The sequence below is a fragment of the Rhincodon typus genome, chromosome 37, assembly GCF_021869965.1.
Source record: "Rhincodon typus isolate 14 chromosome 37, sRhiTyp1.1, whole genome shotgun sequence".
Classification (NCBI taxonomy): Eukaryota; Metazoa; Chordata; class Chondrichthyes; order Orectolobiformes; family Rhincodontidae; genus Rhincodon; species Rhincodon typus.
The window spans coordinates 13,256,513-13,281,614 of NC_063368.1; the positions used below are offsets into that span (position 1 = coordinate 13,256,513).

The 25,102-nt window shown below is 40.3% G+C and overlaps 1 protein-coding gene across 3 annotated transcripts in view; it reads left to right on the top strand.

The window, feature by feature from the left end:
* Positions 1–25,102, top strand: part of pold1 (polymerase (DNA directed), delta 1, catalytic subunit) — a 121,721-nt gene that overhangs the window by 33,894 nt on the left and 62,725 nt on the right. For all 3 annotated transcript variants that reach the window (XM_048617467.1, XM_048617466.1, XM_048617468.1), the window contains exons 8-17: positions 315–444; positions 3,138–3,304; positions 7,940–8,044; positions 10,857–10,997; positions 12,387–12,497; positions 13,306–13,497; positions 16,269–16,357; positions 17,938–18,054; positions 18,930–19,043; positions 22,432–22,579. In XM_048617467.1, coding sequence (XP_048473424.1) covers positions 315–444; positions 3,138–3,304; positions 7,940–8,044; positions 10,857–10,997; positions 12,387–12,497; positions 13,306–13,497; positions 16,269–16,357; positions 17,938–18,054; positions 18,930–19,043; positions 22,432–22,579 — 1,314 coding nt within the window. The remainder of the gene's footprint in view (positions 1–314; positions 445–3,137; positions 3,305–7,939; positions 8,045–10,856; positions 10,998–12,386; positions 12,498–13,305; positions 13,498–16,268; positions 16,358–17,937; positions 18,055–18,929; positions 19,044–22,431; positions 22,580–25,102) is intronic.

Consider the following 25,102-nt stretch of genomic DNA (forward strand, 5'->3'; position numbering starts at 1 on the left):
GATGAAGGGTCTAGGCCCAAAACGTCAGCCTTTCTGCTCCTATGATGCTGCTTGGCCTGCTGTGTTCATCCAGCCCTGCACCTTGTTGTCTCGGATTCTCCAGCATCTGCAGTTCCTACTATCTCTGACCATATGGACTGCAGTTGTTTAAGAAGGTAGCAGCCTCTCAGTGTCTTTGTGGCAGTTCAGCATGGGTAGCCAATACTGGCTTTGGCAGTGATTCTTGAATCCTGAAATTAAGTTCAAAGGAAATATTGCACATTGAGCATTACATTTGTAAATTGAATAGTTTTTATTCCTGCTATACCACATAGGTAACACTGGCGCAGATTGAGGTGGATGTTGCCTGGACGGACTTTATCAGTCACCCCGCTGAAGGAGAATGGCAGAAAATCCCTCCACTTCGAGTGTTGAGCTTTGACATAGAGTGTGCCGGCAGGAAGGGTACGTTTAATAAAACCTACAATAAAATTTTTGTTATTTTGTTTAGAAGCTCATTTAAAATGATTTCCAAGATTGGGATCAGCGTGAAAACAGTCATGTATTTTTGTCCACGTGCTAAAATGAACTCATTCGTGAAAAAAATTCCATATATATGTTCTGAAATGTGCTTTACCCCTGAATTTCCTTCCCTTGTTTCATACTGTCATGTGCATCAGTGGTCCACGAGTGCTGATGTGACCTTTCTTTGTGTGTAAACCGAGACACTGTATGCTGGAAGGTACACTTGGGAGAGTCAGAAGCATTCTGAAGCCCTTACCCACCTTACGTTCACTAAAGTGCAGTTTGCAGCATAGGTGAGAAATGGGAATCTTAACGGATTTTCCATTCCCAATCGGCCCAGATCCAGTGCCAATGTGACCAGTTGTAGTCCTTCATCCCTATCTCTGAACACCATCCTGACGAGATCCACTCACTCAGCGCATACTTGGTTTGAACCTGAGAGAATCTGATCTGTATGACTAAGTACTTTTGAATACACATTTGAATGACTGAGAAGGAGGAAGGTCAGGTCATGGAATTAAACCCATTGTCCCAGTAACTTTTTAAATTTCTACAACAAAGAACTGGCACAGACACAGACACACAGGGCTGAATAAAAGAGACAACAAGGTGCAGAGCTGGATGAACACAGCAGGCCAAGCAGCATCATAGGAGCAGTAAGGCTGACGTTTCGGGCCTAGACCCTTCATCAGAAATGGGGGAGGGGAAGGGGGTTCTGAAATAAATAGGAAGAGAGGGGGAGGCGGATAGAAGATGGATAGAGGAGAAGATAGGTGGAGAGGAACCAGACAGGTCAAAAAGGTGGGGATGGAGCCAGTAAAGGTGAGTGTAGGTGGGGAGGTAGGGAGGAGATAGGTCAGCCCAGGGAGGACGGACAGGTCAAGGGGGCGGGATGAGGTTAGTAGGTAGGAAGTGGGGGTGCGGCTTGAGGTGGGAGGAGGGGATAGGTGGGAGGAAGAACAGGTTAGGGAGGCAGGAACGAGCTGGGCTGGTTTTGGGATGCGGTAGGGGGAGGGGAGATTTTGAAGCTTGTGAAATCCACATTGATACCATTGGGCTGCAGGGTTCCCAAGCGGAATATGAGTTGCTGTTCCTGCAACCTTCGGGTGGCATCGTTGTGGCACTGCAGGAGTCCCAGGATGGACATGTCGTCTGAGGAATGGGAGGGGGAGTTGAAATGTTTTGCGACTGGGAGGTGCAGTTGTTTATTGCGAACCGAGCGTAGGTGTTCTGCAAAGCGGTCCCCAAGCCTGCGCTGAATAAACTCTGTTTGTGCCTTTACCAAGAAATACTCTTATGAGTAGAACAGAGGCTTTGTTTGATATGCAGCATGTAGCAAAAAAAAATTTGCATGTAGAGAGTCTGCCTCTCCTGGGGAGTTTGTTTCGTTGTGTTCATATGGATTGCTTCTGTTATGTGCAACTTTCCCTGATTTAAAAAAAGTGTAAAATGGTTCTTGTGTTAGAAAGGGACAAAATAAAAGATAAAAGGTGGGAAGCTTAAAAAATTGGAGTTATAGAACATAGAGCATAGAACAGTACAGCACAGTACAGGCCCTTCGGCCCATGATGTTGTGCCAAACTTTTATCCTAATCCTAAAGTCTATCTAACCTCCACCCCTACCTTATACTATCATCCATATGCCTATCTAATAGCCGCCTAAATGCCCCTAATGAGGCCGACTCCACTACCCTCTCTGGCAATGCATTCCACGCCTCTACCACTCTGAGTTAAGAACCTACCTCTGACGTCTCCCCTATATCTGCCTCCACTCACTTTAAAAACTTTATGTCCAATCCCTTCCCTGGATCCTTTTTCAATTTTCTGTGGTCCCTGTGTGATGTGGACCACAGTACAGCTGATGGGAAAAGCATTTGATTTTCTCCTAAGCATTTGCCAGCGCATTGATGCACTGACACAGTGTGTGTAAACTTGCTTGAAGGCTGATCCCTTATCCATCAGTCAGCATCTTTCAATAATACTGTTGTAGGATTTTTATTTATATTTGGACTGTCAGGGCAATAACTGCGATATGGGCATATGATAGGAAAGTGTTGAGATCGAAGTTTTGGCATCACCTCTTGAGTGTTGGAGCAGGCCTGAGAAGGCGTACGGTCTGCTGCTCTTGTAATGCAGATGCATCTCTGCATGAGCAAAAAGACCTCAAAAGTGACGTCCAGAAAGGAACGTGTTTCAGCCATCTGATTTGAGCTGAAAAGTTATTTCATTTCTAGGGAGGAAAGGTGAAGACAGCAGAAAGATCTTGGGTGTGGTTGGATGACAGATATCACAGGTTACGGGCAGCCAGGCACAGAGGATGTGAGAGAGTGATGCAGTTCAGGCTAGTGTGGCATACTTTGACAGTGAATCTCCTGGCAGTTGTAGCTACAAGCAGAAATAGCCTCTCCATCGCAGCACTCTCCATCACTATGGATTGCTATACTGCTGTTCCATCTCTTGAAGCGCATAGTCAGGTAATTTGTGAGAATCCAAGAAAAATTTAAGGACCTATTAAGAAAATACATGCCTTGCAGATTGAATTGCTTGCTCTTGTTTCTCTTTATGGATTTAATAAAAAGCAGCAAATAATATAGTTGTTCCTGTTTAAATTTTTGCTTGCTTTTTTTTTTAAGGTGTTTTTCCAGAGGCTGACAAAGACCCTGTAATACAGATTGCTAACATGATGCTGCGACAGGGCGAAAAGGATCCCTTCATCCGTAATGTCTTCACCCTTTGGCCTTGTGCTAGCATTGTAGGGTCACAGGTCCTGTGCTTTGAGAAGGAGAATGAGCTGCTAAAGGTATTGGTACTGAGGTGGGAGAATGTGGGGCTTATGTACTTGTGCAGCGTCAGGATTGGAGAACTGAGTCTTTGAAGATTTTTTTCATATTTTACATTTCTGTGATGAATATGATTCTTTTGGGCCAGGCCCCAAGATGGAGTTTCCCCTCTTGAGGATTGAGTTCCTGCTTTCTTTAAACTGTTATTGCTGAAATCATAAAGTAACTCTCATCTAACTGCTGTAAATTTAATTATATAAACAAATGGCACAGTTTTGGTTTAATTATCTCCACTTTTCCTGCAAAGGCCTTGACTTCCACTGTAGCACAGTTTCCAAAGCATCAGCTAAATCGTACTGTCCTAGCAGCCATTATTATTACGAGTTATCATAATCCTCTTAGCTACCTCACATCATCTTATGACCACATGTGGACTTTCCAGCAAGTGTCACTGGCTAGCAGCATGAATTCCTAGCAGCATTTTCTCTGAAAGGATAAATAGATTGATACTTGCGATATTATGGTGCCTCATCGTATTCCAAAGTGATTAACTTTTGAATTGCAGCAACTGACATAGAGTCATAAAGTTTTACAGCATGGAAAGAGATCCTTTGGTTCACTGTATCTGTATCAGTCATCAAGGACCTATCTACTTTTGTCCCATTTTCCAGCACTTTGACTGTAGCCTTGTATGCTATGGCACCTCAAGGGATCATCTAAGTACTTATTAAATGTGATGCCCCAACACCCCTTCATTCAGTGAGTTCTAGGAACCCAGTACCTTTCTTCCTTATATCATTTCTAAACCACCTCCCTTTACCTTCAGTCTGTGCATCCTGTTTATTGATTCCTTTATGAATGGAAAAAGTTTTTTCCTATCTATCGCATCTGTGTCCTGTGAAGAAAATGAGCAGAACAGCTTCCACAGACAGCAATGAGATAATTATCAGAAGTGACTGAGACTTAAATCTTGCCACACTGGGGAGAAGCCCCCTGCCCTTCTTTGAACACAATGGGATAAAGTATTGGAATACTGAGGAATGCTGTGGAATCTTTTACATCTAGTAGACAGTGGCTTCAGTTTGGCCCATTATCCAGAAAGCCACACCTGTAACAATGCAGCCTGTCCTCAACACTGCACAGGTCTGTTGGCCTGAATTCTGTGCTCAGGTCATTGGATTGAGACTTAAACCCACTAACTTGTGCCTCTAACAAGAATGAGCTATCACAGCTGACACTCTAAAGAGCAGAGCAGTTATAGCTAATCTAGAAAAGCTGTGTGTTGAACCTGGTATTTGTGAGTTAATACTGCAGCTGGTGATGTCTTTACCTTCAAAGCCCTGAGATGGTAGTGGATGGAGGGGACTTGCATGTTTTGCTCTTTTTAACTTTGGTACTGTCCTGCAGAATGAGATTTGCACTTAAAGTTTTCTTGATAACATGTATTTTTTAAAATTGTAATGATGGAGAACTGATTAGTCCCCCAAGAGGCAGATTTTAATGGTGTGCATTCTTGAACAAAGAGATAAATTTATGTAAAAATACTTTTTTATTTTTGCGGTTTTGTGTCTCAAATTGCTCCACTTTTAGACCTAACCAGCCAGTATGATAATCAGTCATAATTACTTGATGGGGGAGGTGTTCTATGCTTCACTGAGTGTACACAACCTCACCCTTGGCACTTTTGTTCCATTTGGGGGAGGGGGGAAAAACTGGCCTCTTTCTTGGTGGTCAGTATATTTTTATTTCTGTGACTTTTTCTTGCTTCAGAATGCATGTTAATATAATAAAAACCGAAAGAACTGCGGATGCTGTAAATCAGGAACAAAAATGAAGTTGCTGGAAAAGCTCAGCAGGTCTGGCAGCATCTGTGAAGGAAAAAACAGAGTTAATGTTTCAGGTCCGATGACCCTTCCTCAGAACTGATAGTGGGTGGGAAAACGTCAGTTTATATGCAGAAAATAGGGAGGTGGGTGGGGTAGGGAGTAAATGATAGGATAGAACCCAAAGAGAGAGAGAGACAATTAGACAGACAAAGGAGTTGCTAACGATCAGGCTGGGAGGGTGAGTAGTTGTTAATGGGGACTGTTAGTGACTAACAACAGGGGGTGTGGAATGGCAGGCTATGTGGTAATAAAGTAGTTGTAGCTGTGGACCAACAATCTAGAGAATGTGAATTCAAATCTCACCATGGCAAGTAGTGAAATTGAACTCAGTAGATCTAGTAAATTGTGTTCCATCACTGCAAGTAAAATGTGGCCATGAAGGTTGTTGGATTCTTCACGAATTTTCTTCAAGGAAGGAAATCTTCCATCCGTGCCCGGTTTCACCTGCACATGGACACTATCTAAACTACACGGTCAACTGCTGAACTGGCCTCATAAACACTTAGTAAAGTATAGGCAATAAATGTAACCTTAGATAACAAGGTGTAGAGCTGGATGAACACAGCAGGCCAAGCGGCATCAGAGGAGCAGGGAAGCTGACGTTTCGGGCCTAGACCCTTCTTCAGAAAATGTAACCTTGCTCATTTTGGCCATCTTCAGGTATAAAATCACAAAATGGAGAAGAATAATTTTGAAGCTATGGCTTCACCCCTAGCAACTTGTTTTCTTACAGCTTCCATAATAATTTGCACCGCTTCTAACATCTCAGAAATTCATATTGATTCAAAAGGCAAGGAAGGTTAGTGAACACATTGCTTTTTCTATGGAAACGAGAACTGACTTTGAGGTCTAGTTAAGAATAAGTAAAGTTTACGCTGTTCTTCCACTTTTTAAATTTGAATCAAGAATTACTCGAATGACTTAACAGCTAAACAGCATTCGGTGTGATGTAGAACTACACAAGTTCTAGTTTCACCTGGTTTGAATTCAGGTGGGTTGGGGACATAAAGAGGCTTCCTACTTCTGCTGACTGTCCTTTGGCATCCGTTGGAAGTTGCCACACTTTACTGCCGGAGTGAAAGGTTGTGCTCAGGGTTGTTAACTTTAGATTTGATGTCCTTTGTGGTTAGAAGCTTGCTGTTCCCTGTTCAGACTTCTGTGCAGGAGTAAGCTCCTACCTTGCTGGTTGGTTCCTGTGGATCCAAATGCCAGCACTGTGGTCATTGAGAATGTGGAACTTGCTACCACATAGAGTGATTGAGGTGAATGGCATTGCTGCCTTTAAAGGGAAGCTGGATAAACACTGGGAGATAAGGAAAAAAAGGTTAATGCTGTTATGGTGAGTTAAAGTAGTGTGGGAGTTGGTTTATTTGGAGTCTAAACTGACATGGACCAGTCAGTTACCAGTGGGTTTAATGGCATGATTCTGACCTGTGAAATTCTATGTAAAACAAGAATATATTAAAAAAAAGTTAATTTAACCGAAAGTTTTATAATTACTGTCTGCTTCATGGTCTTTCATTTGTTAACCTGATAGGTTACTTTCACTGTGAGGTCACTTCAGCGTTACTATACAGTACCATGCTTTAGTGGGTTTGAGTTATTTTCACTCTTCTGTTAGGCTCCAGGGACACCTCTTATTCCCCAGCTGAGAAACAGTTCAGCAAGATGACCTGTGCTGTGCAAGTCAGGTGGTTTGGTGACTCTATCTGTCCCTGACCTTCCTGTTGATTGAAATCTCCTGTTTAAAAAATTGTACCCACGTGCTAACACAAAATAGCACCATACTTTTGAAATGACTTTTCAATATCACCAGCCTCCGCAGTAATCCGTCCAGATGTGTATCTGGTGCCTTTCGTCGTTTGAGATAACAGTTTTAAATAGAGACCATTCTGCGTTCGTACAGCAGCACAAATGACTCAAATTCCTGAATGCTTTTGTAATAACAGTCATGTGTATTTCTCTATATTTGACTGGTTGACTTATAATCCAGTACAATTTGGCATGGAAAGGGTCACATACATGCTCTGACACTGGACTAGTTGTTGATCTCAACCTTGCTGTCAGTGGTAGTCTGCTGAACACAGCCTTCAGCGAGTTGTTGTTATGTACAACAAAAGCAGAAAATGCTAGAAAGACTGAACAAGAATAGGGACATTAGTGGACCATTAAACTCCTTGAGCCTTTAGCGTTGTTTAGCTGAATTAGATCGCGACTGATCTGTTTCTAAATTCTACTCACCTGTTTTAGTTCCATATCCTTTTCATAACTGAACAAAAAACCTCTCGATCTCAGTTGTGAAATGTCCGAACAGCCACGCTCAACCCAATCAACCTTAAGAGCATTTTGGGGAAGAGTCCTGAGCATTTTCTGAAACATTAATTTGTCTCTCTTCTCCCCAGGTGTTCTGTTCGATTTTTGGTATTTTGAATACATTGTTTTTGTTTCACAAATTCCAGCATGTGTAATCTTTTGTTTTACAGAAGATTACAGAAGAAAAAAAAATCTCAACATGTTAGGTAGCGTATGGGAAGAGAGAGAAACAATGCTTTGGTGAAAGGTCATAGACCTGAAATGCTAACTCTCTTCTCTCCACATAGATGCTTAGCTAACCTGCTGAGTTTTTCCCAAGATTTTCTGCTTTTATTTCATATTTACAGCATCTGTAGTATTCTGCTCTTTGATTATTCTCTGTTGGTTTTGCAATTTGGAATAATTGTTATTTACGTATATATTACAAAAGCTTATTAAAATTAACAATCTTTCTAGGCTTGGTCAGAGTTTATCAGAGTGGCTGACCCTGACATAATTACTGGATACAACATTCAGAACTTTGACTTACCTTATCTGATTAACCGGGCGCAAACACTCAAGGTAAATATAACAGTCCATTATAGACAAATTTACTGTTTTTGTTTGTTTATAGGGGTTTCACATGAGAATCTTATATAAACGTTTTGATTTTGCGTTGCAAGTCAGGCTTTCTTGGTTTTGTAACAGCTGTTGTTTCACATCTAATACTGCTGCTGTGCTGCCACTTGGATAAGGGAGTTGAATATAGCCATTGAAAATAGGCTTTTCGGAGCCTGGCTGAAATAAATACAAATGTAAATGATATTTGATACAACTTCAACATTGAAAGGTGGAATTGATCACCGTTGTTCATGGGATTACTGATTATCAATGTTGAAAGTTCTGTCTCCTTGCTCTGCATGTTCTTCTCCCTTGCTTAACTTTAAAAAGTGTATACCTTTGCTAACATTTATTGTTAGATGAGCTACAGTACAATGTCTTGTTCTTTGATTCTTAGACTACTCAGTGAACTTGACATTGCTTGTACATAAGTGGAATTTTTTTTTGTACTTGTTTCCAATTATAATATAATGAAAGTATCAAATAGGAAGAAAGTTGAAGACCTGTTTTCGGGTAGTCATTGTTTGTTTGTTTGTTTGTTAGTTATATCTTCTCAGACCAGTGACACTTTCTCAAGGCATTAAACGAGCTCTGAGATAAATAATTTAGGGATAAACTGGATAAACGCACAAGGAAACAGGTGTAGGAAATTATACTGATCGGGTTAGCTGAGGTAACCTGGATGGAGTGGAGTACAAACACCAGTGTGCAACAGGTGGGCTATATGACCACTTCTGTGCAGTATATTTCATGTAAACAAGAAGGCCTCAGTTTTCTTTCTCATACCTCTCACTCTGGATAGTTGAGAGAGGATAGCCACCTAAGTCTCTGCCATTGTTATTCTTAAAAAAAAAACATGGACGATTCTTTGAAGACTGTGGGACGGATCTCCTGAAATGTACCAGGGTGGAGAAGATGGAGAGGCTGGGATTGCTCTCCTTAGAACAGAGGAAGTTAAGAGGAGATTTGAAAGAGGTGCTCAAAGTCCTGAGGGGTTCCAAAAAGAATAAATGTGGAGAGGCCATTTCCAGTAGCAGTAGGATTGGTAACTGGAAGAGACAAAAATAGTTACTTCCAAAAGTACCCATTAATGTGAGCAAACTTTGTACATGGCTAGTTGTTGTGATCTGGAATGCGCTGTCTAAAGGGATGTTAGAAGCATGTTCACAAGAGCGTTCGATAAAATTTTGTGAAAAAAATTGCAGGATCATATGGATAGAGCACTTTACTAAAGAGCTGGCACATGCACTTTGGGTTGAGTCATGGTTTTCTGTGTTGAATCATTCTGTGATTCTGTAGAAGTGACTGTCCAACCAGGTGAATCTTGTCTTTTGACTGGATTTTGAATGTCTTTTTAGATTGAGATTAGAAATTTAATGGATGCGCCACCAGGTAGGTTAGACAGCAATGAATCAGTAGTCTGCTGGCTAATCCAAATGGCTAATTCTGAGCAGAGTTCAGCTTTTGATCTTTAAGGATGAGCTCAAAAGTGGTGTTGCTAATATGGTAAACATGAATTGAAATCACACAGGTCCTGTATAGTTCTGCTAATTAAGCCATTCAGATATCCTTCACCAAAATTTATTTTGTAAGGAAAGAAAGTGAAGAGGTGAAACATTTCTGTTGCATGCTAAATTGTACTCTTGCTGTCTCTGAGGTCAGTCAGATTGCAATTGAAAGAACAAAACTTTTAGTCTTAGAATAACAGGATTCAGTCATTGGTTAAAATCTAACATTAATGCTTGGGGCAATAGAATTGAATGTAATATATCCAAATTTGCAAATGGCACTAAGCTGGTTGCCAATGTGTGCTGTGAGGAGCATGCTCAGAGGCTGCAAAGTGACTTGGTCAAATTGGCTGAGTGGACAACTACTTGGTAAATGCAATATAATGTGGATAAATGTGAGGTTATCCACTTTATTTGCAAAAACGGGAAGGTAGATTATTCTCTGAATGCTGGCACTTTAGGAGAAGGTGAGGTGCAACGCGACTTGGATGTCATGGTAGAACAGTCACTGAAGGTTGGCATGCAGGTGCAGCAGGCATTGAGGAAAACTAATGGTATGCTGGCCTTCGTGTGGATTTGAACGGATTTGGCTATAAGAGTGAGGATGTCTGGCTGCAGTTATACAGGCCTTACCTTCAGTATTGTGTGCAGTTTTGGTCTCCTAGTCTGAGGAAGGACATTCTTGCTAATGAGGGAATCCAGCGAAGGTTCACCAGAGTGATTCCTGGGATGGCAGGGCTGACAGATGAAGCAAGACTGGATTGATTGGGTTTGTACTTGCTGGAATTTAGAAGAATGAGGAGGGATCCCATAGAAACATATAAATGCCTGATGGGACTGGTCAGGCTAGTTGCGGAATGAATGTTCTCATGTTGGGGAAATCCAGAACTTTGGGATCACAGTCTAAGAACGAGAGGTAGGCTATTCAGGGACGGAGATGAGGAAGAATTTCTTCACTCAGTGTTGCGAACCTGTGGAATTCTCCCCCACAGGAAGCTGTTGGGCCAGTTCATTAGACATATTCAAGAGGTAGCTGGACGTGGCCCTTATGGCTAAAGGGATCAAGGGGTACGGAGAGAAAGTGAGATTGCATGATCAGCCATGATCATATTGGTGGCTCGAAGGGCCGAATGGCCTGCAACTATTTTCTATGTTTCTAACTGCACACAGTAAAGAACGCAAATGCACCAATACTATTCTTTTGGCTATCCTTTATGAATTACAGCCATCTTGAAACAATAAGACTAACTTACGTAATTTTTCAGGTGATGACTTTTCCATTCCTGAGTCGTATTCCCACCATTAAGTCTGTAATCCGGGATTCCTCATTTCAGTCCCGACAGATGGGCCGCAGAGAGCATAAAGTGATCAATATTGAGGGAAGAATACAGTTTGATCTCCTGCAGGTGTGTAATACTACTAAGTGAATGTTTTGCAGCATTAATCATCGTGACAAATCCACTTCCACGATAAATTGTGTTTATTAATGATTTATTTGTTTGCCTGCTGTTGAGATACTAGATTTAGCATGGATTTTTCTAAGATCACTGGCTCGTTCTACATGGACTTCCAGAAAACATTTGATAACATAACACTTCAGACCAACATTGAGAGAATGTTGAATTCAAGGCACCTATGTGATCTGAGTTTGATAGTTGGTTGTGGGCTGGGAGATAGAGTATCAATTAAATGTTTTTTGATTGGTAGGATGAGACAAGCCATGTTCTCCAGAGACCTGTATTGGTGCCACAAGCTTTTCACCATATTAATGACAAGGATGAAGGAATAGATAATCATATGTCCAAGTTTGCAGATAACTCTAAACATTTGAGGTATGGTAAATGTGTGGATTTGAGAAGGAAATTAGAAAGGGACAAAGATAGAGTGAATAGGCAAACTGTAACAGAACTAGTACAATGTGGGGAAGTACAAGGTCATCCACTTGTCTTTAAGCAAGAAAAATGGGAATATTTTCTTAATGGTGCAAGACTAGAAGTTCTGGAGAAATAAACAAAGGAAGCAGATTCCAAAAATAATCAATAGCTGTTGGATTGTTGGCCTTTATTTCAAAGAAATCGTAGTTCAGAAGTGAGGAACTGATGCTTCAGAGCCTTGGCTCATACTCTATCTGTGTGTCGAATTGGGGGTAAGAAATAGGAAAAGGGGAGAATACAGTTTCACCAGAATTATGCCTTAGTCTAAAAAATTACATTATGAGGTCAGGTAGCATAAATGTCGACCCTTGAATACAGGCAATTATTTGGTGATCCAGTCAAGGAGTTTAAAATAATTGCTAGATTCAATAGGGTAGCTGCTCCCTCTTAGGGAAATGATCTCCTCTTGAGACGAGACCATTGAGCAGTTGGGATGCAGTTTCTCTCGCATTTTTAATTCCAGAGCAGACTTGAGAATCTGAATGGCCTGTTTCCTGCTTTTAAAAGCAGTACAGGGCCTGAACTGTAATTATAATCTACAGACACTTCAGTGCAGTGTTGACAGAGTGCTGCATTGTTGAAGGTAGCATCTTTCAAATCAGACATGAAGCTGAGGTATATTCTGACCTCAGAAGGTACCAAGGCACTGTTCAAATAATTGAATTATCCCAGTGTCCTAACCAACCATTCCTCTATAAACATCACCAAAAAATAAGTCAAGTAACTTGACATTCATCTCATTACTGATGCTGCTAATAAAATACCAGCAACTACACTTCAAAACAAGCTGTTTCTAATTGTGAATTACTGATGATTTCTTTATGTATTAGAGTTAACTTGTGTAGCTTTTGTTTTGGTTAGGTGTTACTACGAGATTACAAACTGCGATCATACACACTGAATGCAGTGAGTTTCCATTTCCTGCAGGAGCAGAAGGAAGACGTTCAGCACTCAATCATCACAGACCTGCAGGTATCCAGTAGCTGGATGTATATGTTGCTGAGTAGGGGAAAAGATGTGGTACTTTCTTTGCAGGTTAACTTGATTCTTGAATTTATTGAATCTTGCAATATTGGGAGGTTCAGGAGAGAGCAGAGTTCCTAACTAGCTAACTAACTCAGTTTCAGAACAGATCAGTGTCAGAGATCATTTCAGATAACTTTATAAAAAATGTTCCAGCATTCATCCCAATAGATTTATTACCTTTTAAAGCTATTTCTTTACCGAGCTGCTAGTGATAGACTCATGACTGGAAAACTATTAAGAGATAAGTGGCATCTATGGTTTGTTGAGATCCAACCTTTAAATATTTTGCCTGAAGAGGAGCTTGTGGTATCCTACTTCCAGTCACATGAAAACTTGCATACAAACCGTATATGCCTGGATGTCTTGCATCACATAGCAATCACAGTTAAGCAACAGAGAAAAAGTGTTACAATAAGTGAGAAACGTTCTGCATACCATGTAGATACGCAATTGTGAACCTTTCTAAAACATTTTTATCTATTTTGTTGATTAAAGGCTGATTTTTCAGTTGAGTTATCAGCTTGGTTTTAGATTTTCGCTAAATTGGAAAGAATATTTAATTGTAATTTAATCTATTTTACTTGAAGTGATTCTGGACCAACTTTAAATCGTCTAAAATGTGAAATTTACTGTGTAGATAGTTCCCTCATCTGTACAGCATGTATCACATATTCTCTCTTCCTTTGTAACATTTTTCCTTTGTCTTTTGTTCTCTACCATGCCCATCTTCTGACCATTGTTCTGTTTGCTTTAGAATGGTAATGAGCAAACACGAAGGCGATTAGCTGTCTACTGCCTAAAGGATGCTTACCTGCCCCTGCGGCTGTTGGAGAAATTGATGTGTGTAATTAACTATATGGAAATGGCCAGAGTGACAGGAGTACCCCTATCCTATCTCCTCTCAAGAGGACAGCAAATCAAAGTGGTCTCTCAGTTGCTCCGACAGGTCAGAACCAGGTTGATTTTTTAGAAATTGTCTTTGGTTAGCTGCAGATTGTTCAGTGGATATGACACAACTTCTGCATGGCACACAACTTCTCCAATTTCTAGTTCCCAGCAGTAATTGAACAATTGTTTTTATATTTGGAGGGAAGAATGTTAACTATGGCAACTGTTATTTTGACATGGTGAAATTGGCTAAGTATTCTAATTGTAGGTATGGTAGAAATAAATCTGCTAGGCGCTGGTTGATACAGCGACTTTCATCTCCGAAGTCAGAGTATAAATTCAGTGCAGACTAATGAAAGAATATCCCATTGCTTTTTGGCTGTAAATGAATTCAATTTGGTGCGGTAGGATATGCTTTTATAAGATTGGTTATTCAAATATAATTATGGAATCAGTAATTGGCAACTAGCTTAATGCTGAACCAAGGAGCAAAACTGGGAACTGTGCTATTACTCAGCACTAGCAGCCTTGACGTACTAAAATAGAGGAATTTGTCAATCCTTCTTAAGCTGTCCATAGTCTTTAGCACGGCTAACAACACAATCCTGCTTCAACTCTTTTTTCATCTATCATCTAGCTGGGTTTGATTGTCCATGTTTCGTTCCTTTACAAACTTGTCAAACTCAACTAATCAACTGACATGGTCTTTCTTTCTGCTTCCATGCTGTTTCCTGGAGTCCCTTGACCCCTTTGTAATTGATATCTACCTGCTGCCCTTTGGTGATACTATTCCAAAACAGAAAATCAGGATGGATATATGTATAGATGACATCTAAATTGACTTCACCACCATCTCTCTTGATCCTTCCACTGTCTCCAACTTGTCTCACAATTTGACTGACATCTAGGACTGGAAGAGCAATATTTTCAACTGATTAAATTGCTGAACTTGTAACTATATATTCATTATTTCACCAAGTTCATCTATTTCCGGTTTTGCAGGATTGCCCAAATCTGCCTTGTCTCATTTCATCTGCTGGTGGAAGCTACCTCTGTGTCTTTGTTAACTCTAGACTTGGCTATTGCAATGCTGTCTTGACTAGCCTCCCACCTTTCATTCTACAAAGCATGAGTTTAGATAAACTTTTGCTGCTTACGTCGTAACTCACTCATCCTTGTTCACCCATCAACTCTGTTGTTTGCTGATGTTGCAAAATTGGGTATAGTATTTTTGGATTTGAAGGCAGGATGTTAGAGTATTTGATGTTTGTAAAATGATGGGGGGAAAGAGTGTGTGATCCCTTTAAAAGATGTTTTATTTTTAAAAAAAATTGTCTGCAGGTGTACTGTTAGCAGGCAAAGCAGCATTTTTACCAAGACAACACGTTTTTGAATTTTAGCCAATTAATTTGAACTCGGCCCTACATACTAAAACCCAATTAAATTTAAATCTGATGGTTTTGACAACCTAGAACCAATCCTATTATAAGAAATTAATAGGTCACCAAGGGTATAAAAGAAGAGGACATTTGAAAATCGGTGTGAGTGTGAACTTCCATCTGTATAGAAACTCACTGGCTCTCACAGAAATCTCTAAGCTGTCAGAAAACCATCATCTAAACTAAAAGTATAGCGGCATTCTTAGCTAATATTCCTGACACACGAATTCGATGGAGAAAGGCATTCCTGACTGGAGGACAGTGGAGAAGGCAAAAAACATTCTGGAAGATGTATCCTGGCTGTAATTTCAAGAGATTAAATTTTAATTTACTTTTTAATTTTGGTTTACATAAGTGGGACTTGTTTTTATTGGAACAGCAGACCATTAGAATTTTGTTTTATTTGGGAATAGTTAGTAGTTAAGGGAGGAATTGTTTGGGTTGTTAGTAGTTCAGTTTATTTGTTAACTGTTAGAGTTAGATAAATAAATTGTTATTTGTTGATTGTGGAGTGACTGTCAGGAGTTTATTTTAATTCACTTCTCCTTTGTAACAGATTGGGAGACGAGAGGCAGGTTATACCACTTTTCACATTTCTTTTAACAGATTACGAGGTGAGGCGAGCTTCTCCACGGGTTTTGGTTTTAATTATCAGAGAAGTGTTGAGCTCTGCTTCGTGACACTGACTTACACTGACTTTTCAGTTTGACAAAGCCTCAATTTTAAATTTCTCATCCTGGTTTTCAAATCTCTCCATGGCCTTGATACTCTATCTATAATCTCCTACAATCCTCCAAAATCTCTGCATTCCTTCAAGTCTGTTCTCTTGAACAGCCCTGCTTTCATTCAATATATCATTTGTGAATGTGCCTACAGTTCCCTAGGCCCAAAACTCTGGAATTCCCTCCCTATCTTTCCTCCTCTAAGATGCTTAAAATTTACCTCTTTAATTTACTTTGGTATCTATTCTGATAACTCTGTGACTCAGTATTAAACTTAGATTGATAAAATGCCTATCAAATCAGTGAGGAAGTACTGTAGAAATACAGCAGTTGTAAAAATAGGTAAAGTTGCCATTGTCTTACTAAACCATAGGCGGTCTCATTAGACATAGACAACTGTTGGTGGTTTACCCTTCAGGTGACAGGAGAGGCTGAGAAGGTAAATCCTTCAAGCTGTTTTAGTAATGTTAAGATGACCAGGTTGCAAATAGAGTTACAAAAAAAATCATGTATTTAGACATTTCATGCAGGTGCAAGGTTATGAAGATGCAAAAATAATGCAGGTTCCTGTGAACTCATCCCATGATTTTTCAGGCCAAAGAATACAGCAACTGTTTGAAAAAGAGTTGCAAAATGTGATGCTGTATTAATCTTAATTTTGTTTCTAGGCAATGAAGCATGATCTGGTGATGCCTGTGGTCAAAACAGAGGGTGGAGAGGACTACACTGGCGCCACTGTCATTGAGCCAGTTAAAGGGTAAAGGCTAGGTTATTCAATGTTTGAAGTAGTCTGCCACTTGGTTGAACATGGGGTGATTCTGCATTGGAATCCCAGCACATTACTTAGCTGCGTACCTCTACTTTTTCCAACATGACCTCCTTTAGTCTTTTCTGTTTGTAATCTTCAACCTTTTAAAGCCATGTTTTGGCATCTCCTCATTGTTGGTGAATGATCTCTTAATTACACTACTGTTCTCCATTTAATTCCAGCAGCTTCTTTTTAATGACTTTTTAATTGTTTGTCTGCACAGAACACTCACTAGCTCTTTAATCGGTTGTCTGTGCAGATGGAATGTTCTTTTCCCCTTGGGCTAAGAACTTTGAGTAAATGATGTGACTAGGAAAATACATTTCCTGTGTAACTGCCTTCCTGTGATCTTTTTCTTAATCAATAGCTTCAATGCAAAAAGAGAACAAAAAGGAATATGTACAAACTTGAGCTTTCTAGTTACTAACTAATATTAATAGATGGCATTTGCCTCTACTGGGAATTAAAGACTACCATATTATGGTATACATTTGCCATGGAGCTCATTTTATTTGAGGGAAGCTCAAAATTTTTCTGAAACTTAACAATTCAATTATTCAATGATTTTTATTTTTGTACTCTTACTCATGCGGCCTCCTGTACCATTGCCCCATTTGGATTCTTGACCGTGAATTTTAAAATCACTTATCCCTTTTGCTTGCATGCGTTATTAAAGAGTGATCTCCACTGGAGTGTGCCATTTTGCATGAAGATAAGAAGTTTCTTGTTTTTTATTCTTTTATGGGATAGGAGCGTCACTGGTTAGACCAGTATTTGTTACCCATCCATAATTGCATTTGAGAAGATGGTGATGAGCTGTGCCTTGGCCTGCTGTGTTCCATGTGGTGTAGGTACTTTCACTGTGCTATTAGGAAGTGAATCTGAGGGTTTTCATTTAATGACTCTAAACTGCGATATTGTTCCTAGTCAGAATATGTGGTTTGCGGAGCAACTTGCAGGTGGTGGTGCTTATATGCATCTGCTTCCTTTGTCCTTTTTAGATGGTGCAGGTTGCATGTTTAGAAGGTAATATCAAAGGAAATTTGGTGAGGGCTGGGGGCAAATACTTAGGCCAGTTGCATCACTTTACCTTATCTGTAAATGTACTTGAACCAATGTTGAATTTGAAACTATACTGAACTGTGTCTGAGCTGTCACCAACTGAGCTACGGTGGGAGCTGTAAATATGCTATTCCATAGGTGATGTCAAGTGAATTGTTGCTGACCATTGTAATTCATGTGCCTCATCTTCATAAGGCCAAGGATGGATTCAAAGTAATGTTTCTTCCATGTCGTGCATGCCTTAATATTTTTTTCATTTTGAAGCATTAAATAAATGTTACGTATTCTTTCTTTCTGTAACTCATATACAATGTATGGCTTTGCCCTTGACTTGTATTCTGCTGGAGAGTATATTGAACAGGGTGTCTCTCACTTATTCCCCTTCTATACTATGGAAGTTTGTGTTTTAAAGACTCCATACCATTCTGAATTTCACGAAGAGTCATTTTTGTTTTCTACCCCAACAGGTACTATGATGTCCCCATTGCAACTCTGGATTTTTCCTCACTGTATCCATCTATAATGATGGCACATAACCTCTGTTACACAACACTGCTGAAACCAGGTGCTGTGGAGAAGTACAAGTGAGTTGCGTGGCTTTTCAAAAATTTGTATGTTGCATTTTATGTTTAGGCAATGATTGTTCAAGTGATCAAGTTACAATCTTAGTTGGTGTAGGAACATTATTGCTGAACCATCTAGTCTGCTAATCTAATTAGAATCAGGTGAAATTTGCTGTCTCTCCTTTTCTCTAGCCCCATTCTCTCTTTTCCACATCCTCTCCCCACACCCTGCTCTCCATGTCCCTCTCCCCCACCCGCCCTGCTGGCTCTCTCCCACCTGCTACTCCTCCCGCCCTTCCCCATCCTCCTCCCACCCACACCCATCCCCCCACACCTGCCCCCCCAACACCTGGCCACTCCCCTTTGACTGTCTCCCGCCTCTAACCCCTCGCTCACCTGCCCCCACTCACAGGCCCTCTCACTCTCATATCTCACTCCCTTCTTCCCCCCCCGACCCTCCAGTTCTCTTCCAGTTCCTGTCTCCCCACACTCCAACACCCAGTCCACTTCTGCTGGCCCCCTGCATGCCCACACTCTTCCTTGATGGCTAGAAGGTATATCAGAATGTACAGTCTTAGGTTGCTGTATCCCATTATGCTGTGCTCTCTGAAAATGGCTAATTTGTTAAAGACCAGATTAAAACTAGTGTATCTTTTTCAGCTGCGCTGCAAGTCATGTATTCTTCAGGTAAGACATTGGAACACTGAGCAGTGCATTCAACTTGCTATGTCTTTTTAATCTCAAAGTCATAAGTATATTAGAAGCTTTGGAATCCTAGCTGGTGTAACCAATACACGTGGATTGGTAGCAAATAGTAGGGGTTCACTTTCCTTACTGAAAGACGTTTCTTCTTATTTTTGGCTTTATCCTCAACCCTCTACCTTTTCCCTTTCAAGTTTTTCTTCAGACCAATTCATTAAGACTCCAACAGGCGACCAATTTGTCAAAGCTTCAGTGCGAAAAGGTTTACTTCCAGAAATCTTGGAAAATCTTCTATCTGCAAGGAAAAAGTGAGTATAGTGATTTTAGTTAGTTGGAATAGTATTTGTTAATTCATCAGCTGTAATTATTGAACTTTGTTGGAACTGGGAGTGATGGAAATTCTGTTAATAAATGACGAACTTGGTCAAATTTTACTTTTATTGGCCTAGGCAATTGACAAAAGAGCTAGAGGCATGTTCAGGGATTTGTTTTTTGTGCTGAATTGCAATCTAGAATGCACTGCCTGAAAGAGAAGATTGATTCCTAGGAGGAAAGGATCAGTATGGGAGAGGTTGAATAGAATGGGCCTTTGTTCCTTGAAGTTTAGAAGAATGAGCAGTGATCCCATTGAATAAAATGCTTTAAGAATGTTTGACAGAATTGCCAGTATTTGCCTTGGCTGCCAAGTCTAGGTTAGGAGTCAGGATAAGAGGCCAACCATTTAAGATTAATATTCTGAAAGATTTTTTTCAATTGGAATTATCTATCCATGATGGCTGTGAATGTTCAGTTGTTGAACATGTTCAAGACCAAGAGAGATTTTTGGTTGGTAAGAGAATTAAGGAATATCTGGATACTCCGGAAAGTGAAATTGAGGTAAAAGGTCAGCTATGATTATATCAAATGATGGATCAGGTTCAGGGGGTTTATAGATTATTCTTCCTTCTATTTTTATGATGTGTGGTGGTAGCAGATTCTTGAGAAAATTTCCTAAGAACTTTGAGTAATTATTAAAAGAGAGAAATTGTAACATCCTAGAGAGAGAGCATGGCAGTGAGACTAAATGAATAAATAAGTGCAATTAAATAAACAAAATCACCATAGACAGGAAATGAAAACTGCAGTTTATTAGTTGGGTTTACTACATCAAACTTCATTTTAATTGCAATTCTACCTTATTTCATAACCATCTCTAATGTTCCATAAAACTTTCCTTGCTGATGCTATAAATTGGAAACTTATTTCAAGCCTCTGTTAATTATGCCGTCCCTTGAATGGTGAGAATGTGAAACATGTGGTTTAGGATGGCCAGTATTCTCTCAGTATCACAGCACAGAAAGAGGCCATTCAGTCCATCATGTCTGCACTAGTTCTCTGAAGGAATAATTTCACCTAGTGCCACTTCCTTCTTTCCCTCCATACTCAGGATTAGACGGGCTAAACGCAGGAAGGGTGTTTTAGATGACTGGAAAGTCTGGAACCAGCGGTCACAGCTCAAGGATATGGGGAACGCCATTTGGAACTGAAATGAGGATAAATTTCTTCACCCAGAAAGTGGTGAACCTGTGGAATTCTGTGCCATAGAAATGATCCTGTTGAATAGCAGACCAGACTCCAAGGGCTGAATGGCCTACTCCACCTATTTTCTCTGTTTCACTGTTTCATATCCATGTTGCTACTGTCCCTGTTATTCAGTGAGATCAAACTTTGCTCATGAGTCTGTTGTGCAACACTTTATCAAATGCCTTTTGGAAATCCATGTACACTACATCAACATTATTACCCCGCATGGCCCTTTCTGTTACTTTGCTTTTAAAAAAAACTCCCAGGTTGTTTAGACACAGTTTGCCCTTAGCTAATCCATGCTGGCTTTCTTCATTATCCTGCATTTGCCCAATCTTAATTTTATCCTAAGTTTTGATCTAAAGATAGCTAAGACTCTCATGTAGGGAAGGAGCTGGTGTGAAGACGTTATATCTGGCACTCCTTTTGTGCATTAGCATGGTGTGCCTCCCTAGCTGAAACCACATTAATCTTGTATCCCTCCTGGTAGTTGATTTAGCACGAGTAAGTACTTGAGGCAAGCAGCTATGCATAAACTGTGTTGGGAGGAGTGTACCTATCCTGGGTCACGAGGCGGAGAGTACTGCTCAAGATTAGAGTTGGCTGGGGCGAGATAAAGTGGGGAAAAAAATTAACAAACTAAATTAAATTGTCACAGACAGATACTGGGAAAACCTAATGGAATCTGGCTTTTGTACATGAACAGCTGGAATAGAAAGAGGTAGAAGTCACGCTTCAGCTGTACAAAGCCCTGATTAGACCATCCTATAGAGATTGCAGTGAACAGTTATGTACCTGCAACATACTCATGTTGGAGAAACCAAAATGCAGATTTATCAGAATGATTCCTAGACTCTAAAGGATGAATTATGAGGAGAGATTGCTCAAGCTAAAGTTGTATTCCCTGGAATTTGGAAGGTCAAGATGTGATTTGATCCAAGTTTTGAGAATGTTAAGGGAAATAGATGTGGTGTACAGAAAGTATTCCCGCAGTTTTAGATGCCCAGGACTATGGGACGTTATCTAAACTTTGGAGGCAGCTCTTTTGGGAGTGAAAGTATGAAACACTTTTTACATAAAGGGTGGTAGAAGTTTCAGACTCTTTTGACAAAAATCAATTGATGTGAGATCAATTTCTCATTTTCAAATTAGGCTTGATAGATTTTTGTTAGGCAGAGGAAGTTAGTGATATGGGACAAAGATGTGTCTACATTATCAGCTCACAAATCAGTCATGATATCATTGGCTGGTGGAACAGCTTTGGGAAGCTGAATGACTTGCTCATTGTCCTATGTTAGTCACAGATTTTTATCTTTGTTACTGAGGTGAAGGTCTTGTGGCATGGTGATAGTACCCCGCCTCTGAAGCCGAAATTCCACAGTTAAGACCCACCCAGGAAGTACCGTCATATTGTGGCCAAATAGACTGAGTATTAGCATGTGAATACTTCCAACATATGCCAATGCATATGGTAAGAGTGGGAGAGACTCCTGGTCAGCACATGATGGAAAGAAAATTGAAGCCTGTATCACTACTGAGGATTACAACCTGCATTGCCATGGCAATTTGAGTATTTAGGGGGGGTCAATGTGAATCAGATTGTTGCTAACAACATAGCATTCAGTCTCCATTCTGGCTATAGTGGATTAGGGACCTGCCTGTGTCTGTGTTGGAGGTCACGGTGCTGTGGGTCTGATCTGTCTTTGGGCAGAGAATTCATGAGGTAGTAGTTATTGTGAAAAGAATTAGTATATTTTGCACCAGACATGAATGTCAAGTGCTTGGCTCAAGAATTGCCTACGTCTGGTGAGGGACGAATCAGCATCTGTGCCCCTCTCAAATTGTTATACCAATACCTTGCGCAAGGTTGAGTTTTTTAACCATACCAGTCATTTTGCTGGCTCCTTGGGCGATTTTATAGGACATTCAATTATGCTGTAAATGGCACATTTTGATGTGTTGGAGACATACAGTACCTTATTGTATAATGATCTGCCCAAATAGAATGGGTAACATTTACAGCTTGCTGATCTGGGATTTGATTCAATGATGGGCCAGAGTTAGAAGGGTATTTATACTCTGGCCAATGAAGTAAAATGCTTCCAATGTCATTCTATCCCCTCCCAATTCAAGGGCAAAGGCAGAACTAAAGAAAGAGACGGACCCATTCAAACAAAAGGTTCTTGATGGTCGTCAACTTGCCCTGAAAGTGAGCGCAAATTCGGTGTATGGTTTCACCGGAGCACAGGTCGGCAAGCTACCTTGCCTGGAAATATCACAGGTGAGCTTTGGTGTTTTGTTCTTGTTCTGCCTTTCACCACCCACTCCTGCCTTCTTTCATAACTTCCCAAACAAAAGCCTGCAGAGTGACTAGTTTCAACTTTTCCTTGCTTCTTAACATGTGCACATCAGGTAAGATTAATTTCTAATGGGCTGTTTGACCTAGAAGCAAATGGATTTTAGTTTTATTTGTAGGTAAGAGTTTTCATGATTTTCGTGTTTTCAAAAGTTGCGAGTTAATTTAGGTACCAAAATGTCCAGGAATTGATGGATTCTCATAACCTATTTATCATAAGTGAGGGCATTATGTTTGTAGAGCTGCATCGTGAGCTGTTTCAAATTATGCCTGATAACTTGCAAAATTGAGCTAAATCAAATCCAAAAGCTGCATAAAACCGATCATATACATTGTTGGATTAGCATCAAAACATAACGAGTGGTTTAGTAACCTTCAAACGTATTGAGTCTAAATGCAGCTCAGTTGTGACACAATATTTCAAGAAGGAGTCACCCCATTGTCATCCCCTCATGGCGGCTGGGGTTTACCTGAATTGTGACAACCCAGGAAAGAAATCAAAAGAATAAATGAAGTACTGCTAATGCATCATCACTACATTTAGTAAGTTTAAAAGCCAAAGCAATATCTCTTATATTTGTGTTGCAGAGTTGTGTGCATTTGAACTAGCTTTCCCCATGCCAATTAGTTCTTAATCTAAATTATACTGAGGTGTTAGGTAGTTAACTACACTTTTGGAAAAGGGAAAATAAATCAAAGGAATAATCTTGTATAACGTATCTCAATCGGGTATAGGATAGTTTGACAGATCTATATTAAGACAAGTTGCCCAGTACTTTTCTCTTTACTTGAAAGTTGCGTGACTTCAAGTGAGGAGAAGAGGAGCACAGGCGTGGGAACATAATATTTCGGTATTGTACATAATTGTGAAATAGAACTAAAATAACACTGGAACTTTCTTCCAAGAATTTTTCTGAATTATAGATGAGTAAAACTCTTGAACTAAAAATGAACCGTCCTGTTTTATTGATACAGTAACAGTAATGGGAACCATGTTCAAATATTAAAATGTCTTAAAAACAACTTCCCACCAAGAAGGGATTATACACTGCAGATTTTTTAAATGGTTATAACAAATGGGTGTATATGCATATGGGCAATCGGTCTATATATGTATAGCCAACCAAGCTGTGTGTAGTCAGAAGACTGCAGTTTTGTGATGAGTCTTGTCACTATGTTCTCAGAAGGGAGACTGTGGTTAAGCTTTACAGGAAATTGTGTTGAGCAGGATAAGATGTTGTAAATCAGTTTGTCAGCAGCATCTTTGCTCACCCTCCTCTGCTTTCCTCAAGAAGTGTCTCTCGGATTGTTCTTAGTGCTTCAGAAATATGAGGTGCTGGAGTTACTTCATATCTTCTGTCCTTTACTTGAAGATAGTAACATCACCTTACATTAGTGCTGTCTCTTTAACAAAATAAAACAAGACACTTCACAAGAGCATAATCCAAAAAAAGGGGGAATGGAGTTAAATGAAAGGTGGCTGACAAAAGCTTCGGTCAGAGAGATGTATTTTCGGGAACATTTTGAAGGAAGAGAGTGCGTGTTTAGGAAGGGAATTCGGTAGACTAGAGCTGAGGCATGGTTATCAGTAGAACAAAGTAAAGCAGGTATACGCAAGAGGCAGAATTAGAGTAGATGTGACATCCTGGCTGGTTGTAGTGCTACAGGAGGTTAGAGATTCAGTGGGATTTGAACATAAGCTTGAGAGTTCTAAAATTCTTTTTGGGTCTATTTTCACAAGCGCTCCTGCCATTAGCACTCTGTCATAACTGAGCCCCAGTCCTGTTTTTGAGCACTGGGCACACTTTGAAGAAAGCTTGTGATCAGCAGTGGGAATTGGCTGATTTTAACTGGGCATTCAGACTAGTTTTAGTATTCCAGTACCTCCTGTACCCAAGGTGAACTAATTCTGTAAAGCCTGAGAACAAGTTTGGCCCATGTTTACACTGGGGTGAGGGGGCGTCAGTTCAGTTAAGGATCAGAAAATCAATAACAACTTACATTTCTAAAATTATGAGTGGCATAGATGAGGTGAATATCAAAGACCTTTTCCCTAGGGTGGGCGAGTTTGAAACTAGAGGGCATAGGTTTAAGGTGGGGGGAAAGATTTAAAAGGGACCTGAGGGGCAACGTTTTCCGTGTGTGGAGTTTCACATTCTCCCCATATCTGCGCGGGTTTCCTCCGGGTGCTCCGGTTTCCTCCAAATGTCCAAAGTAGTGCAGGCTAGGTGGATTGGCCATGCTAAATTGCCCATAGTGTTCAGGGATGTATAGATTAGGTGGTTTATAAGGGGTTAAAATTGTTTCAGAGATAGTAGGAACTGCAGATGCTGGAGAATCTGAGATAACAAGGTGTAGAGCTGGATGAACACAGCAGTCCAAGCAGCATCAGAGGAGAGGAAGGCTGACGTTTCGGGCCTAGACCCTTCTTTAGAAAGGTTCTGAAGA